This window comes from Elaeis guineensis, chromosome 5, assembly GCF_000442705.2.
Source record: "Elaeis guineensis isolate ETL-2024a chromosome 5, EG11, whole genome shotgun sequence".
Taxonomy (NCBI): Eukaryota; Viridiplantae; Streptophyta; class Magnoliopsida; order Arecales; family Arecaceae; genus Elaeis; species Elaeis guineensis.
In genome coordinates, this window is record NC_025997.2 from 14,141,315 (window position 1) to 14,161,360 (window position 20,046).

Below are 20,046 nucleotides of genomic sequence, written 5' to 3' on the forward strand. Positions count from 1 at the left end.
AACTGTGGGCGTATAGGGTTGGAGTCATGCCCCTACTTGAGTCCGATCTAAAATAATTTTTGGGCTTCGGACCGGACTTAGGCACTATTTTTTGAGAAAAAACCAGCCCGAGCCCGACCCAAGCTCGATTGGGCCAACCCTTCCGAGGACCCCTCTGCCGCCACCCCAAGCCCTTCACTACACCAACCGCCTCCTCTCCAGCCACATGTCCCCATCCCTCACACCTGACAAGCCCACCATGGCCGAGTCAATCAAGTGCCAGCTTGCCATCTCCAGATGATCTACTGATGCCTCTTCTGATCTTCGATCGATTCTAATCTCTAAACAACCCTAATCTTGTAATCCGTCGACCCCTTTCTTGATATCCATCTTTAGACGATTCGTCGATGTCTCCATCTTTGGATCTCTTGATCTCCTCCTCTGGGACCCTCCGTCAACAGCTTCGTCTTTGTCTCTGTCTCCATTTGCAGGCGATCCGGTGGTGGTGGCATTGAAGGAGTAGGAGAGGGAGAGGGAGAGGGAGAGGGAGAAGGAGAATGGAGCAAGCAGAGGAATGGGCCTCTAATCAGGTTGGGCTTGGCCTGGGCAAATGGTATGCCTGAGCCTGGCCCGAAAGATGATTGGGCTATATATTCGAACCCAAAATCTGGCTTAATTTTTTGGGCCCAGCCCATAGCCCAACCTAAAGTCGGGTTGACCCAAGCCCATTTCCAGCCTTATGTAGGCACTCATTGGGGGGGGTGGTGAATTAGAGAAGCCGCGGGCCGTCGGAGGGGGGGAGTGAGGGTGGGCCAGTGGCAGATCCATTTGAGAAAATGTGGGGTCAATTAAGCCCACAAAAAAAAGTTGACCCTGTGTATATGCTATAGTAGGAAAGCCATATTAACCCATGGAAAAAAATCAAAATTGATCCCACAACATTAGATATATATCTATATTAGTAGAAAAAGTCAAAATTAACCCTACTAATTTTGTAAATTGAGTACATATCTCATGTAAAATTTTGAAGAAGTAAAGGATAAAAAAAGATCACATCAAAAGAATAATTATGACTTATATTTTCTCTCTTTAATGACTCACATATCCTACCTTTCTCTTCCTCTGTTACACCAATTTGACCTCTCTTCCTTTATCTCTCTTTCTTTCTCTTTTTTTATTAATTATTTTTTATAAATATTTTAATACCCATCAAATCTCATCCGTCCACCTCTTATATTTAAACCTCTTATCAATTTATTTTTTATACCTTTAAAGAACTACATCAAAATGATGAAAAGAATAATTATGACCTACATTCTGTTTTGTTAATGACTGATCATATATCCCACCTCTCTCTCCCTTTCTCACGCAACTTTAACTTCTCTCCCTCTCTTTTTATTTTTTAAACTCTAATCAATCTAAATGCAATAGATAACAATATGCTTTCTTGTTTCTCTTCTCAACTTGAATTAGACATGCCTCTTTTAGCTTTTTTTTTGTAACATTCTTTTAGATTTTTTTGTTTCCCTTTTTTTTTCACTCATATCAAATATATATGATCACAATAATTTTGGATTAGTTATTATAATTTTAATATTTAATAATATCTAAAATTTATTATGATGCTTCTTTATAATATTCGTTATAAAAGATATTTAAGATATTATACATTATATTTTTTATATATTTTTTTATTTTTTAAAAAAATAAATATTTTTTTATTATTATTATTTTCTTTCTTAGAGTTTCTTCATTTTTTTTATTATATTAATCTCATAAAAATAAAATTTTTGGATCTGCATGGAGGTGGGCAGAGCAGTTGCAAGCCATGTAGGGATCATGAAAATTGCGAGCGCGGGAGCAGGATGCAGAGGAGCTGCAAGCCCCACCGGTGATTGGGGGGGGGGGGGGGAGGGGGGGGGTTGGAACATATGCCCACTTAGTTTGATGATAAGAAACGAAAAAAACTAAGGTCCAACTGCCTTCAGAAGCAAGATTGGACCACATTTGTTAGGATTTCCTCGTATAAGCTAAAAAAATTATATACTGATCAAATTAAAGAGTCTATAAACTTTTGATTTTTTTGTGATTGTCGCAGGAGTTTTTTTCTTCTGTCTTCAATTGTATAGCAATCCCGCTCTGTCTTCATGTGCGATCAAAAATATCTCATTAGCTCTGTTGTTTCAATCTTTAAAATAATTACAGGTGTAGACTAATTACATTACAAGGTAATATTAAAAAAAAATGTTATATTGGTTGAGTACTTAAAATTTGTACCAAGTTTTGAACATTGCCAACCTTGGAATAAACAATCTCTGGCATTTGGTGAACTGATTCAAAAAACCGACCAAAAGAAGTGCTCGTTCATTGCCTTGCTCAAGCATCAAAGAGAATTATTTTCCGAGAAGAGATTAAAAAAAAAAATTAAAGTTTGCTTAATGTTGAAGAAAAAATGACGGCACGCTACTTTCTTTCGTACACATCTTGTACGAAAAGCCAAAGGTAAAGGATGGAAAAGAAAGAAAAAAAATATTTTTAAAAATTAATAAAATATAAAAAATAATAAGATGTAATAGCTTACATATTTTATATAATAAAATATTATAAAAAAATGCCGTACTAAAATTTATTTATAAAATTCGTTGCTTCATTTAGTACATCAGCAGCTAGAACGCAACGAATAATCGTCTCCCACCCGATCACGTAACCGAGACCAAGCCTCGCCATCAACTTTGTCAAGGCTTTTTTTTATATAATAAACTTTGTCAAAGCTCATGTAGTCTGCAAATATGCCAACAGAATACTCGCTCGCCACCGCAAGTTGCGACTGTCATCTACCGTATATATTTTAATATCTCGCCATTTCTTTTGAGGACTTTCTTGCCTCATTTAGTTAAGCTCTCTTTTCGTACCCCATCCGTACCAATACACGCTTATTAAACCTAACCTCGACGAAGGAAGATGTCATCTGTGGAACCAGTCATGCACACGTGGTATTTTAATGGGTAAATCCAGCTGCAGTTCCACCATCGATTCCTCCAGTGCCTATAAGTACCCATTCATGAGCTCTTCATCTCCTAGCTAGTTTCTCCAGTTCTCCATTGGCAAAAGATCATCTCTCTCTCTCTCTCTCTCTCTCTCTCTCTCTCTCTCTATTTATCTATCTATCTAGCTCCCCTCCTCGTCCGTGATCAAGCATTGATACAAACACTGATAAAAGAATGGATATGAGAGCTCGTGGTCCTATATTCTCTTCTTGCATGATCTTCTTCATGGCCGTCCTAACCGTGGCCTCTGCGACATCGGCTTCCCTGAAGGTTGGCTTCTACGAAGAAACATGTCCGTCGGCAGAGGCCATCGTGCGGGAAACAGTAAGCCAAGCCATCGTCAAGAATCCCGGATTTGCCCCCGGACTTATCAGGATGCATTTCCATGACTGCTTCGTTAGGGTATACTTCTTCTTACCCCTGCAAAAAGTCGTGCATTATAGAAGATTAACCAAATGGTTAAGCTAAAGCTCAATGTTTCATTCAATTAGTACATAAGAGCTATGCAATGTGCATGTTACCTTCTATACATTAATTTCTGATCCAGGTTTGGAATTTTGGCATGAGTGGGTCAACAAATTAAATTCCTAATCCATGAAATAGAATTAACCCTCAAACTCCCTATTGACCATTCCTCAGAATTTGTTGAAAGGTTGCATGACCGAAACATATGATTATGTATTTTCCAGGGATGCGACGCTTCCGTTCTTCTCAACTCAACCCCTGGGAACCCTTCAGAGAAGGAGGCTCCGCCAAACAACCCAAGCTTGCGAGGCTTCGAGGTGATCGATGCAGCAAAGGCCGCAGTAGAAGCCAAATGCCCTCGCAAGGTCTCGTGTGCCGACATCATTGCCTTCGCCGCCCGTGATAGTGCCTGCATAACCGGCGGCATGGACTATGAGGTGCCGGCTGGGCGGCGTGATGGAAGAATCTCTCTAGCATCGGAGGCTCTCGACAACATTCCATTCCCAACCTTCACTGCCGACAAACTCAAGGAGAACTTCGAAAGGAAGGGCTTGTCGTTGGATGAAATGGTGACACTCTCGGGAGCCCACTCCATTGGCCGCTCTCACTGCTCCTCCTTCACGACCAGACTGTACAACTTCAGTGCCACGCACCCTCAAGATCCCTCCATGGAGCCAGCTTTTGCGGCATACTTGAAGGCTAGATGCCCGCCGTCGACTGCTAGCCTTAGCGATCCGACGACCGTGCTTCTCGATGCCGTCACGCCTACTCGCCTCGATAACATCTACTACCGGAATTTGTTGAAGCATAGGGGAGTGCTGACTTCAGACCAGACGTTGCAAGAGAGCTCAGAGACCGCAAAGCACGTGTGGTACAATGCAAAGCACCAGTCAGCTTGGGCTGCTAAATTTGCATCTGCCATGGTGAAGATGGGTTCTATTGAAGTGCTCACCGGAAGCCAGGGGGAGATCAGGGAGAAGTGCTGGGTTGCGAATTCCTAGGTCTTTCTATGAAATCTTAACTACTACGGGTGTCTCAGATTTTCCGCTTATTCATTGATTAATTTCCCTCCAATTTGAAGGAAGCAAATTGTTCAGGAGTTTATGGAAAAAGATGTTGCAGTTTCGTTGTTATCCCTCCGCGTATTTCTTTTCTTGTTGTTTTCCTTTTTTTGGTGGGGGTGGGTGGAGGGGGGTGTGGGCCTTGCACGTTAGACAAATAGACCACAGACGATAACCCTCCGTCTAGAAGTATATAGCAAGATCGATCAACATAATCTTGTTGAGCATGGAGAAATAACTGCGCAAGAAGCCCTTAAGCATACATATATACGTAAAATCGTACACGCACATAGGTAAATATGTATATGCATATGTACGTATGTACCTATGTATATAGTGGGTTTCATGCAGTGCAAATGTATTATAGACGTGTACCATATCGCTCAATTATGACTATTATGCAAGGTCCTGACCTCTAGCTCATCCTTGTGTGGAAATGATCCCAGCTTAGTAGCTTGTTCTGATGTTATTTCTGTTGTTGTTTCGTACCCAAGCTTCTCCATATTGATTTTATCCTAATAAACATAATAATTTCAAGCACACCTTTTCCAGAAATATTCCATCATTGCAGGGGTGGCTCAATACATTGGGAGGCCTGGGGGCCTAAAACAAATTGGGGCTTAAAGTCTTTGCTTTGGTGGCCTTACCCTTAAGCCGGCACTGCATCGATCATTGTGATGGCGTCCAGCATTTAGATGCGTTTTAACCTGTACATTGCACATATGCTTTTATATATATAATTTTTTTTTACTGGTCAAAGATATGATTGCATAGGACGTTTGACTTGTTATCTCTCCCCGAATCTAGGCATTTGGCAAACTTTGGCTGCGCCCTTTCAGGAAGCTACGTAGAACTTTACAAGCTTTATAATTCTTCCATGTAATTTTTATGCTTTACATGCGAAAATATGCAGGGGCCACAAAAAAAAAAAAAAAAAAAAAAAAACTATATAATAATAATAATAAAATAATATATATTTATTAGAGGTGATATTCTGTATTGATACATCAGTGCATGAGATAATCATCCAATATGCCACGTGTCATCTAAAAATATGGGAATACGGGCTTGCGATACGTGGTGTTGTGCGGTGCGACGATCAAATAAGCTCAACCCTCTTCGTGGGAGAAAGAAGAAAGGGAGGGAAAAAGAATAGCTTTTAGAAAAAAAAAAGCAAGCAAGTGAGAGATGATGGAGGGAGAGGGCGATGGCGATCGGAGAGAGGAGGCAGAGGAGGAACCGTGTGATGTGTGGGTGGTGATGGAGCTCCTCTGGTCGATGGGTGTGGGAGAAGGGGAATATGAGCTTTGAGTGGTCCACCAGTCCCTGGAGGTGGACTACCGCTACATCATCGACATTTTATCCGACATCTAATTGGGAATGGAAAAAGAAGAAAGATTATAGGGCTGACCGTCTCCTCTCCTCCTCCCATCCGAGCTTCCATGAATATGCTGACCGTCTTATCGGATAAAGATGGCCAGACCTCCGGCCTGCCGGCACTACCCTTGCCAAGCCATTGGCAACCACCCAAAAAAATTAAAAAAAGATGAAAAACAAGAGAGAAGAGAGAAAAGAACTGTCGGATCTTGGTAAAACCAGCAATTTTGCTCTCCCTCACAATAGCTTAAAGGGTCTATTATCCTCGGTATAGTCAGTGGCCCATTGATTAAGCTCTTCCGACAGCCATCGACTAGGATTTGGAGGGGAGGAGTGTCGGTTTTGGGATCCTCCTTCTCCATCAATCTTCCATCAAGAAGAGCCACTCATCGCTGCCTCACAGGCGGTCAGGATGGTGATCTCAGGCTGGCCGTCGGTGATTGAGGACGGTCCAAGTCTCACCAGCGGTAGATATGGGAGGTTCATCGCCAGCTAAATGGGTTTTTGGGTGGTAATCGGGAAAGAAAAGAGGAAGAAGATGGATGAGGTTTTGGGTTTGGATTTCGGGTTTTGATCCGGATCCATTAAGTACAAACCCACTAGCCCCTTAAAACTAAATCAAGTTATCTATATCTATATCTATCTATATAATCTATATTTATATAATAATAGTTAAATAATAGATAGCTATTAGAGGTGGTATTTTATACATATTGACACTTAAGATTATAGGATAATCTTCCATAACGTCACATATCATTTTTAATATATATATATATATATATATATATATATGTTTCATTTGGTCTTCTCTTTATTCGAATCTCTCCCGAGTTACTTCATTCCTTCCCCAATTCCTTCCAAGGCTTCAAGCGGCCTAGAGACTTCGAGCGGCAGGAGCGAATGTATTCCAAATCTTCTTTTCGTCCTTCCAAACACCCTTATCCAAACTGCGGGGATGTCTAGCGGCTCTTCGATTTTCACTGTCCCTTTCCTCTCGAAATCCTAACTCCCATGGTAGCCCTCCTCACCTCCCAATCCCCCCGCCACCCCGAGATCCTCCATATCGGCCAAGTGGAGCTGCTTTGATAGCCATCGGAGGCAAGAAGAGGGGAGCAACAGGAGAAGCCAGTCGATGTGTGGGTGTTGGGGTGCACAGTCATGGAGATGGCCACTGGATGCATGCCATGGTCGGAAGTCTCGATCTGATCCCCGCTCTCCATCAAATTGCTTTCTCCACCGATGTGTCGGAGCTACCCAGTTGGATCTCCAATGAGGAGAAGGACTTCTTGGACAAATGCTTAAGAAGAGATCCCGATGGGTGGTGGTCGATGGAGTAGCTTCTCAAGCATTCATTCGTGGCATCGTCGGCAGATTGCCTTCGAACTTGAATTCCACTCGCAAATGGATTTCTCCCAAGAGCACTCTCGATCAAACTTTCTGAGAATCAATATCAGACAGGAAAAAGAAGAGGAGGAGATTGACAAACTTGAAAACCCATCAAATGATCCATCACAGAGAATTCAGCTTCTCGCTGTCGCCGACGATGTCGACGTTTCCAATTGGACATGGGATGACAGCTAGATGACCATTAGAACAGACAGTAGGGAATGCGAGATTATTATCCAGGTAAAGAAAGATAAGATTTAGATTCTAGCAAAGGAGAGTCCACGATCGACGGTGGCTCACCAACAAATTTGTCGATCAGTAGGAGTGACCAAATTCTCATGACTAGCAGCAGTGGTGGAAGCGATAGTGAGGAATTCATGTTAAGCACTAATCACATGGGTGGAAAGGAGGATTACCTCTCCTGTTCGCATAATCGAATAATCTATCGATGCAGTTCAAATTAATTTTAAATTTATAAAATAAGATTCAAAAAATATATAATAAAATATTTATTAATATGGATATAAATATAATATTATATTAATATATTAATATAAATATCATAAAAATAGTAATAAAATTATTATATTAGTATATATTTTAATATAATATTAAAATATAATAAATATTAATTTTAGTTTGAAAGATATTTTTGTCCTCAAATTTCAGTCTAAAATCAGCACTCATGATAATATTAGATATATCCGACCTCCAAGATAGACATCCCATCACTAGATTAGACATGATAACCAGATTTATTTTTGTATTTCCTTCATTTGTATTGATTTTAATTTCTTTCCGTGTTTCCTTTATTTTCATTGATTTTTCTTATGTTTTCTCTATTTTTTCTATGGTTTTGTGTTGGGTATTTCCTTTCTATTTTTTCATTCTAAATATCATACTTACTGCATTCCAAATCCTATAAATTATTCATTTTTAGATAATTTTACTATTCCAATTCATTTTGATCTAAACTATTACTTTAAATATTTGGTTTATTTTTCTGTTTTATCTAATTAAATTATTATGTTTATAATTTGCTTTATATTGAAATTTATTATTATGATAGTTATTCTTCTATATTTGTAAAATTAATAGGTCCGGATATCTCTCGGCCACTATGTCAATTTTATGGTAAATTGGTAAATGTTTTAGCACCTTATATATCCACAATTTATTGGTTCTAATAAAAACTTGTATGTCTTCGAAATGTATTTGCATCATGTACATTAATCATTCATTACTCCTTTCTACATTGTTGGGATAATCTCCATTCTAGACATCAACTAGAGAAGTCCAATCTTTCAATCAATGCCGTATTTGTGATTGGTATGATAGTCGTGATTGGTTAGAATCTATACAGCACATTAGAGTTCTTGTGTTCAGCCATCATCTATTGCTTATTGTAGGATTTTTTGTGTGGCTAGGCTAAATTATGCCACTCTCATTCTTATTTGGAAAAAAGATGCCGCCAAGCTATTCTCTGACTATAGGCCTATCAATCTAATGGACAGTTGTATTAAAATTGTCTTGAAGGTTCTCGCCAATAGATTGAAGTCTTTTCTTGGTACTTTAGTAGACGAGGCTCAGATCGCCTATATTAAAAGTAGATCTATTCTCGACAACTTCATCACGGCCAATGGGGCCGGTGTTGCGTCATATGAGAGTCCGACTCTTAAGGGGTGGTATGCAAGTTAGATTTCATGAAAGCTTTTGATAGAATAAATCCTAATTTCTTTTTGTGTTTGCTTATTGACAGAAACGTTCCACCAAAAGGGTTAGTTGGATCAGAAACTTGCTACTCGGTGGAAAAGTTGCGGTGAATGTCAATGGGCAAATTGGCAACTGGATATCTTGTGGGCATGGGCTCTGGCAAGGAGATCCGCTATCCCCTTTCCTTTTTTATCCTTGTAGTCGATCCATTTTACCATATTTAGTGTTGTTTGACAGAAGCTGCGATGTAATCTTGTATGTGGTCTTTTTCCCCATTCTTTGAAGAGACGCTTAAATGGAATATTGACCTACTAACAGTAGTCTAGCTGATTTTGTGACCATATATCCTTTTTCTATAGCAAAAAGAAATTTCAAATCGTTTTCAATGCGCAAAGAAGACGGTGTCGAGAAACTTGATAAGAAATAATGGATGTTTTAATTAATGAGATAACTATTGCTACAATAGCTTAAAAGGCTTTGTTGTATCTAGGGTTGGGCATCGGGCCGGGCCGGCCCGACGGCCCGGCCCTCCCTGGCACAACTTGGGTCGTATCTGGCATAGCCCGTCAAACACTGTAGCGAGCCGTGCCATGGCCTAATTTTAGGGCCAGACTGGGCTGGGGGTTTGGTGGCCCATAGCCCAGGCCCGGCATGGAACATGCCGAAGCCTGACACAGCCCGCGTGCCAACCCATATGGAAATGCCAAGGTATGGCCCATTTGGCAGGGCACGTTTTTAAAATTTTTATTTTAAAAAATAATGTTTATAAAATAAAATAGATTGGGGGATAAATAAAAAAAAGATAGGAGATATTGAGATTTTTTTTGTCAGAGTAAAAATCATCTTGTAACGGTGGAGGGTTTGAAATGGATCCATATCAGCTTATTAATTTAAATTAAAATTATACGAAAGAGCGAAAGGGGCTAGGCCTGATCTTCAAAATACAATAAGAGAGAGAGAAGAAAATAGAGATGACTCACCTCAACAAATAAAAAATAAAAATATATAATTTTTAAAAATTAAGAATTGAAAATAAATTTTACTAATTGTCTATTATGTTTGTGTCGTTTTCATCATCAGATCCAGTATCATATCTTCCTTTGTCTTGAAGTCTCGTCTCTGCATCCAGAGTGGAGAGTTGGAGAGCCAAAAGAGGAGGGCCGGGCTGTCGGAGAGTTGCATAGCCGAAGAGCCGGATTTGTAGAGCTGAGAGATAGATCGGAGTAGAGCTAAAGAGAGTAGAGCGGAGTAACCGAAGAGCTGCCTCTTGAACTCCGACTTTCAAAAGGGAGACGCTTTCTCTTCTTGTATAACTTTTGAATTACTAAACTATAATTGCTACTTACTAAATATTGAATAGAAAAGAGAAGAATTACTAGAAGAGAGAATAAATAGGAGTAGAGAGATTAGAGAGGGAGAGAATTGATTTAATGAATTGATGTGGTGAGAATGAAAAAAGGAGGGCCCTATTTATAGAAGTTTCAAAACTTTCATTTTTCCAAAATACCCCTCAATCTAGTCGTTTTTTGGCTGTTAGCGGGGTCAAAATGGTAAAAACAAAAAAATTATCTATTAAGACCCTTTTAAAAATAAAAAAAATATCAAATTAATCGTTATGGGTCGTGCCTGATCCGTTTGGACCTTGGCACGGCCTGTTTGGGCTAAAAAAAAAAGAGACCGAGCCAAATGGGATAACGGGCCGTGCTTGGTACGGCCCATCAGTCCTCGGGCCTAGGATCATGTTGGGCGGAGGGTTAGGCCTTTCGTGTCGTGCCGGCACGGTCCGTTTACTAGATGGGCCGTGTCTGGCTCAACCCACTATAGTACTTGGCCCAATGGGCCTGGGTCAGGTCGGACCAGGCACGGCCCAATGCCCAAGTCAAGTTATATCTCATATATACATAGTATGAATTTATCTCACTATTATTTTTTATTATTTTAGATAACATAAATTTTTTCTGAAAATCATTGTTATATTTTCTGAAAAATCTGATATACTCTTAAGCTTTGGAAATAATAGTTGTTAGTCATGTTATAATGATAATTAACAGTTTTTGAGGGATGCACTTTAGGGGTTGTTTCATGCAGAAAAATTGACAATTTTCAAGCAGGTAGGGTTAATATTTAGATAAATAAAACTATATTGCTTATAGATCAAATATAGTTAGCATTTGAAGTCTTCAAAAGTTACTTGGCATATTGGATTGATCACATGCATAAACCTTACCATACAATGTGCCAATTGTTCCATCTAGAAATCCCACAATAAGCAATAGATGATGGCTGTACACAAGAACTCCAATGTGCCATCTAGGTTTCATCCAATCACGGCTATCATACCAATCACAAATACTGTGTTCATTGAAACATTGGACTTCTCTAGTTGATGTCTAGAATGGTGACGATCCTAACCAGATAAAAAGTAGTAATGAATGATTAGTGTCCATGAAAATACCATTTCAAAGTTATACAGGTGCGCATTAGAACTAATAAATTGTGAATATATAAGGTGCTAAAACATTTGCAAATTTATCATACAATTTACCGTCTTTTTTGCCGCCTCTAAAATATATTTGTGCAAAAAAATCACATAAAGTAATTATAAAGCTTATAAAGTTCCACGCAGCTTCCCAAAAGGAAGCAGCCAAAGTTTGCCAAATGCCTAGATTTGGGGAGAGATAAAAGGTCAAACGTCTACGCGGTCATATCTTTGACCATTAAAAAAAATTCTATATATAAAGCAAATGTTTAACGTATAAGTGAGAACCCATCTGAAAGCTAGACGTCATAATAATGAGTACTAACCGGCAACAGTGTTCTTGAAATCAATTATCATTATTAGGATGAAATTGTTACGGCAAGGCTTAGGAGTGAAACAACTACTGCAGAAATATATAACATATAACAGGCCACCAAGCTAGCTAGTATCCTTTCCTGTTCGAGGTTTGGTTGGAGAGGTCAGGATATATTTTGCGTGATTATTGAGTGATGTGGTACACGTCTATCATACACTGCACTGCATGAAACCCACTGTACACATACATACATATGTACAAGGTACCTATGTACATATGTACGTACGTACGTACGTACGTATGTGTATATATATATATGTATATATATATATATATATATATATATATATATATATATATATATATATATATATAATATATATATATATATTTGTTTGTATGTCTGCATGTATGTTTGTACGTATGTATCCTCAAGGCTTCTTGCACGGTTCCTTCTCTGCAAGCACAACCGCGCGGAGGTTACGTTGATTGATCCCTCCATAAAGCCAGACATGCTACTCTTCACTTCTGGATGGAGGAGTATATGTCTCTGCAATACTTGTCTCATGTCTCCACCAATGTCATATATATGACCATGCAACCAGAATCCTCTAGGCTTCGATATGCTAGGGCGAATTCATGATACATGTATGGATGAAAGATTTTGAGCCTTAGAAGCAGACTTGAATTTTAGAATAACAAGATAGCTTAACCACCCCCACCCGAACCCCCACCGTGACGAAAAACAAAAAGGTGAAAATTCTCACATGTGCAGGCACAACAAAGAAACACACATAATGACTGATTATTTCTCTTGAAATCTTTATCTAATAAAGAATATTATAGGTTCCAGAAACAACTTTTCGTATAAACTCATGAACAATTTGCTTCCTTCAAATTGAAGGGAAAATAATCAAGGAATAGGGGAAAAAAACTGAGACATTCGTAATAGTAAAGTTTGCATAGGAAGACCTAGGAATTCACAACCCAGCATTTCTCCCTGATCTCCCCCTGGCTTCCGGTGAGCACTTCAATAGAACCCATCTTCACCATGGCAGATGCAAATTTAGCAGCCCAAGCTGACTGGTGCTTTGCATTGTACCACACGTGCTTTGTGGTCTCTGAGCTCTCTTGCAACGTCTGGTCTGAAGTCAGCACTCCCCTATGCTTCAACAAATTCCGGTAGTACATGTTATCGAGGCGAGTAGGCGTGACGGCATCGAGAAGCACCGTCGTCGGATCGGTAGGACTAGCAGTCGATGGGGGGCACCTAGTCTTCAAGTATGCTGCAAAGGCTGGCTCCATGGAGGGATCTTGAGGGTGGGTGGCACTGAAGTTGTACAGTCTGGTCGTGAAGGAGGAGCAGTGAGAGCGGCCAATGGAGTGGGCCCCAGAGAGTGTCACCATTTCATCCAACGTCAAGCCCTTCCTTTCGAAGCTCTCCTTGAGTTTGTCGGCAGTGAAGGTTGGGAATGGAATGTTGTCGAGAGCCTCCGATGCCAGAGAGATTCTTCCATCGCGCCTCCCAGCCGGCACCTCATAGTCGATGCCGCCGGTTATGTAGGCACTGTCACGGGCGGCGAAGGCGATGATGTCGGCACACGAGACCTTGCAAGGGCATTTGGCTTCTACTGCGGCCTTTGCTGCGTTGATCACTTCGAAGCCTCGCAAGCTTGGGTTGTTTGGCGGAGCCTCCTTCTCTGAAGGGTTCCCAGGGGTTGAGTTGAGAAGAACGGAAGCGTCGCATCCCTGAAACATACATAATTATATTGTGTCGGTTAAGCAACCTTTCAACAAATTCTAAGAAATGGTCAATATGAAGTTTGAGGGTTAATTCTATTTCATGGATTAGGAATTTAATTTGTTGACCCGCTCATGCCAAAATTCCAAACCTGGATCAGAAATTAATATATAGAAGGTAACATGCACATTGTATAGCTCTTATGTGCTAATTGAATTAAACATTGAGCTTTAGCTTAACCATTTGCTTAATCTTCTATAATGCGCAAGTTTTTGCAGGGGTAAGAAGAAGTGTACCCTAACGAAGCAGTCATGGAAATGCATCCTGATAAGCCCGGCGGCGAATCCGGGATTCTTGGCGATGGCTTGGCTTACTGTTTCCCGCACGATGGCCTCTGCCGAGGGACATGTTTTTTCGTAGAAGCCAACATTCAGGGAAGCCGATGTGGCAGAGGCCATGGTTAGGATGGCCATGAAGAAGATCATGCAAGAAGAGAATATAGGGCTGCGAGCTCTCATATCTATTCTATTATCACTGTTTGTATTAATGCTTGATCAAGGACGAAGAGGGGAGCGAGAGAGAGAGAGAGATTCTTTTGCTTGTGGAGAAGTGGAGCCACTAGCTAGGAGATGAATGAAGAAGAGTTGAGCTCATGAATGGGTACTTATAGGCACTGGAGGGATCGATGGTGGAACTGCAGCTGGATTTACCCATTAAAATACCACGAGTGCATGACTTGTTCAACAGATGACCTCTTCCTTCGTCGAGGTTAGGATAAATAAATAAGCGTGCATTTGGTATGCGTAGGGTGTGAAAAGAGAGCTCAATTAAATGAGGCAAGAATGTCCTATGAACAAATGGTAAGATATTAAAATATATAGGGAAGATGCATGACAGTCGCAACTTGTTGGCGCGCGCGCGGGCATCATATATATATATATATATATATATATATATATATATATATATATATATATATATATATATATATATATATATATATATATATATATATGTTGTGACGTTTACGGAAGATATTGCAAGAGCTTGGACAAAGTTGATGGCCAGGCTTGGTCTTGGTTACGTAATCGGGTGGGAGATGATTATTCGTTGCGTTCCAGCTGCTAACATTAATGTCATCTGAAGCGTATTAAATGAAGTAATATATTTTATAAAATTGACTGGGTCGAACATGAGTCTTATGGGGTCTGTATCGGAAATGTCCTAATTTGAGAACCCCCGGGGTGTATGCTTCTGGGTGGCCGCATCATCTGTTTTGGAAATTAAGCAGCTGCTGCATGTATGGTATGCGCGTGATGTATAGTGCCGGGCACGATCTCTGCAATGAATGGTTGTCATCCATCTTTGAGATGGATGACATGACATACATTCAGGATGGTACAATGTTTTACATGCGGTGCAAAATACACCCACAGGGGTCCAACGTCTCAATGCACGGCTCACATGGAATCCCAGACCTTTCGTTACATAGCACAGTCTTTGCATGACCTCCATAATAAGTGTTGCTGCCATTCTCGGATGAGATGATCGGTGATGAGTGGAATTATTGCATCTGAGGGGTGGATGGCAGACAACCTATAAAATAAATTTTTTTATTAAAAATTATCCCGCAGAAAATTTTTAGATGTCCAAATCAGAGAAAAAAAAAATACAAAGCTAAAAAATGAGAGCCCAAAAATTTATTATTAATCTCACTTATTTCATCTCCGACTTACCACTTTATATAAAGCAAGAAAAATCGTTGCTGTGTAACTGCCATCTCCGAATATTCGAAACATGCGAATTATGATATTTACTGGACGGTTAACTGATTAACTGTCATTAAGGCCGAATAATGGATCATTCGTGGACGACTATTGTATTTCATGTTTGTAGATAGTTAATATTCATGCTGGATAACCATCGTTTAATCCCTGATCCGTAGGATTTAAATAGTCGGTATGGTGCTGAGAATATCGTTAGTCAGGTGCGACTATGTGTCGAACGCTGCCGTTCAGGTGTTGATCACATATCGAACCAAGTCGATCAAATGCCGACTTGGTCAAGTCTCATCGATCTAAGTCGGCTCGATCCATAACATAGTACGCTTAGTCAGTGAAAGGTGAGAAAGAAAAATAGTCATCGCGCACTTAGTCAGTAGGGAGGCGAGAATAAGGGATAGTTGGCTAAGCGACGAGGATCTATCTCAGCACTTATCCTCCAACTCTTAAATCCGATTTTATAGATTTAATCGGGCGAAGAGAGTTAATTGTCGTACGGATCCGAGTTGCTTTTCTTGACGATCTCTACTTATTGTTACTTTGAAAGTTGCATCGAGCCATTCCATCGTTTCGTGAAGCAAGCCGTCATTTTATTGTTTTGTGAGACGTGCGGTGGCTCTGTTGTATCGCAAGTCATGCAGCAATAAATATTGCGAATCATTCGAAGCATTCATTCATGATGATTTTAGAAGATCGAGCCGCTGGATAATAATTCATTGAGCGGCCCGAGTAGTCCATATATTAGTCAGTCATTTACTCAATTTGTTGTCACGAGGATCTAACATATTTGGTGCAATCTCAATGGTGATATATCGAAAAGCTAAAAAAATGGCCGACTGAGATTATTACCATGTGTCGAAATCTCCAATGAGGTCATGACTTTCCGTGTCGATTATGGCCGTTGAGTGATTCTATAGATAGGGGTCATTTTCTCTTCAGATATTCTTCTAATTCCAGAGCTTTTATTTCCAGTCCAAAGTTCTTGTCCTCAATAGAGTATAGGATTCGTCTCCCTGGAGTGGTCTAGGCTCCTTCATTGTTGGCCTTCTCCCTCTTCATTGGTTTCTCTATCGTCGTTGGTCCCTCTTTCATCATCGTTGGTTGTTTCTTAAGATTAAGCTTCTTTCTCCCCTCTCTTTAGATTTTTGCCTTCCTCTCTTTATGTTTTTGTCTTAGAAATGGCTTCACCTGATAGAGAGTCCGGAGACGAGAACATGATGGGAGACCAAGGTTCTCGGACTCCAACTGTCCAAAGAGAAACCAAGGATGTTCTTCGAGATGATCCTGAAGATGTCTCTTCTTGGCAGGATCGTCATGGTCCTGATGAGAGGCCCAGACTAAGGGGGCTACTATTACGGAGGGATTTAGTCCCACATCAATTATGAGTTAGAGATTTTCTGTCTTATATGAGATAGGCGCACACTCCATCTTTAAGAGGTACCTTTTGGACCAAAGCCTAGAGGACATACCAGCTACGGCCCAAGGGTCGCAAGTGTATAAGCTACGACAACCGCAAGCATATCAGTTACGGTCCAAGAGCCGCAAACCTACAAGCTACGGTATGCACGCGATCAAAGCGAAAATGCCTCTTGTTGGGATGAGCCATTCGTCCGTATGAGCCCCGAAGTTCTCTGACCACAACAAATGGTGCTAGAGGAAGGGCCCCTCTAATAAGACAGAGTCCCCTGATTGGGGGGGGGGCTACTATTGTGGGGAGATTTAGTCCCACATCGGTTGTGAATTAAGAGTACTCTATCTTATATGAGATAGGAGCATACTTTACCTGCAAGAGGCGCCTTTTGGACCAAAGCCGTGAGGCCCGACAATCGCAAATGTACCAACTACGGTCCAAGGGACACAAACGTATAAGCTACGGTAATCGCAAGTATACCAGCTACAGTCCAAGGGCCGCAAGTCCAAAAGCTACGATATGAACATGGTCATAACAGATAATACTTCTTGCTAGGATGAGCCCTCTGTCTCATAATTAAGGAGGAGCTCATGAGCCCCTAGGAAATAATTGGTACCTTCAGGATGGCATGGATGGTCCCTTGCTGCGAGAGTAGAAGGGCCAATGCACCCAACTCAAAGGTGAATGTCCCTTCTCCAAAAAAAAAAAAGAAAAAAAGAAAAAAAAAAAAAGGAGGTGGATGACCTCCATTTTCTTCTTTCTGTGATTATTGGCGCTTTGATTCATAAAGGGTGGCTTCTCTTCTTTGTTCTAGCTGCTTTAATTCTTTTATTGATGGTTTTGAGCTTTTCTGATGCTTTCTTTTTTTTTTTTTTTCGGGACTAGTCTTCTTGATTGGTTTTTCTTGTAATTAATCTCATTTTGTTCATCTTAATTAATGAACTGTTTGGTGATTTTTCATCATTTCACTAAAAAGAAATCTAGATTCCTGATATGTTTTGACCTTTTTAATTTTCTTATTCTCTATTTAACATTTGCTGTAAATACATTATTTTTTAATTAGAACTAAAAGAAATCCAACTCGAGTCAGGGGAATCTCTTCTCACCAATATAAGCTAATCCATGTAACCCGAGGCTTGTGCATTTGTTGTGAGTATGTCCTTCTTAAATTAGAACTAAAATAAATCCAACTCAAGCTAGGGGAGCCAATTCTCATCAACATAAGGTAACCCATGTAACTCGAAACCTGTCCATCAGATCGGTGAAAAAGAGACAAAGATCCAATGTTTAGTATTATTTACTTATATGCATGCATTAAAATATTAAAAAAAATAAATAAATTTTAAAAATATTTAAATATTTTAAATAAACATCATATAACTGTCTTTTTTTTTATGGATGTCCTAATATATGCGCAGCACCGTGAGGTACTTTTTGAGTACCGCAAAAGATCTTATTTTTATTTTTAAATATTATATATCTTTTCGGATTAGAATAATAAACTTTCCTTCATTTTTTTCGATGGTGCCCCCCCCCCTTTGGCCAAGATATTAAAAAAAAGAGTCCATTTGGAATCCATGGGGGCTAAATGACTGGGAAAAATATCATGATTTGTGATCAACGTCCTCCATTTCTGCTTGAGGAACTGATTGAACCTAAATCTAAGCATCATGCGCCGGAATCCATCACTGACATGGCAAGGAGTTCAGATGCTCCATGATGCACCTTTTATACCAAATTGTATTACCTTAGATAGTTTCCATATCATCCATCTCGAAGGGAGCAGTTGTCATTAATTGTTGCTGAAGTTCAAGCAGACATACTCGATGCCATACGTGGTGCATGCCCCAAATAGATACGATCGTTCATCTCCAAGATGAATGATGTGAAAATTATCTAAGGTGGCATAATATTCTACAGTATAAAAGATGCAACACAGAGAATCTTGGATTCAATGTAAACAGTGAATTGAGACTTTAGACCCAGCACCGTGCGGATGTAATCTTTTTTGGACAATGAACGATCGTACGATATCATCTATCTTAGAGATGGGTGACAACCACTTGTTGCGGTCATGGATTAAAGGGTCAGATGGTTTGAATGGTTGGTTTATACCTCCATATTCGCATAGGTATGATATTATCTGTTTTGGCCTCTGATGCTGTCGCATGAGACCTCACGGTTTTACCTTTTAAGATATGCTTCATGTGGAAGAGAAGATTCCAATCCATACAAATCATACTCCCTTTTGATTTGGGGAGCTAATTTTATCGGGGGACTACATCTTTAGTCCCACATCGGTTGTGAGTCAAGAGAGAATGTTGCTTATATGGATTAGAACCTTCTCTCCCATGTGAGGTGCCTTTTAAAAGATAAAACCGTGAGGTTCCGTGCGACAGTGCTAGAGGCCAAAGCAGACAATGCCTTATGTATGTAGGCACAGAGGCATAAGCCAACTATCCGAGCTATCTGACCCCTTGACCCATGACCACAATATTAGCGCCGTCTGTGGAATTACCTTCTGCCCACGCACACATACTCCCTCTTGACTTGGGGGGCTAATATTGTGGGGGGATGGCATTTTTATTTCCACATCGATTGTAAGTCAAGAGGGAGTATGGCTTATATGAATTGAAACTTTTTCTCCCACATGAGCTATCTTTTAAAGGATAAAAACGTGAGGCTCTGTGCAACAGCGTTAGAGGTTAAAGCAGACAATACCTCACATATGTGGGTGCAGAGACACAATCCAATTATCCGAGCCATCCGACCCCTTGATCCATGACCACAACACCACCCATTGCAGAAATTCAAGGGACCATGCTCTATGCCATACAATATGCGTATTCCATACAAGCACTAGCCAGTTAATTTCCAAAATAGATGACGTGGCTACCCAAAATGATACACCCAGGAGATTCTTAAATTAGAACATTTCCGATACGGACCCCTTAAAACTCATGTCCGACCCGATCAATTTATAAAGGATTTTGCTGCTGCTTCAAAGAGTATTTTAGTTTTTTTTACTATTTATCTATTTCTGGCCATCGGATTAAATATGGATCATTCGGATTTCAATTAGTTAAAGTTCTGATGTACATGACTAATGCAGTAAATATTTAAAATATTAAGATTATTTTATGCCATAATTAAATTGATTTTTTTTTTTGAAAATGGCATTTTCCTCGACCACTAAAGGTGGAGATAGTGTGGGGAAGCCGTGGATGACTGGGGGGCAGAGTGGGGGGGACTATGGGCGTATAGAGTTGGAATTGGGTCAAGTCATG

At 40.1% G+C, this 20,046-nt stretch overlaps 2 protein-coding genes across 2 annotated transcripts; one reads left to right on the forward strand and one right to left on the reverse strand.

Annotated features, from left to right (window-relative positions):
- Positions 1 to 3,094: 3,094 nt before the first annotated feature.
- On the forward strand, positions 3,095 to 4,581 carry LOC140858087 (peroxidase 5-like). The gene is made up of 2 exons (XM_073257586.1): positions 3,095 to 3,428; positions 3,716 to 4,581. Exons 1-2 carry the CDS (start codon positions 3,201 to 3,203, stop codon positions 4,490 to 4,492), a joined length of 1,005 nt encoding a protein of 334 aa, XP_073113687.1. The 5' UTR covers positions 3,095 to 3,200; the 3' UTR covers positions 4,493 to 4,581.
- An 8,042-nt stretch (positions 4,582 to 12,623) lies between these two features.
- LOC105037730 (peroxidase 5-like) lies at positions 12,624 to 14,181 on the reverse strand. Its single transcript, XM_010913360.4, has 2 exons — positions 13,864 to 14,181; positions 12,624 to 13,575 (listed from the first exon to the last, which is right to left on the reverse strand). The coding sequence occupies exons 1-2, from the start codon at positions 14,083 to 14,085 to the stop codon at positions 12,799 to 12,801; spliced, it is 999 nt and encodes a 332-aa protein (XP_010911662.2). The 5' UTR covers positions 14,086 to 14,181; the 3' UTR covers positions 12,624 to 12,798.
- Positions 14,182 to 20,046: the final 5,865 nt, after the last annotated feature.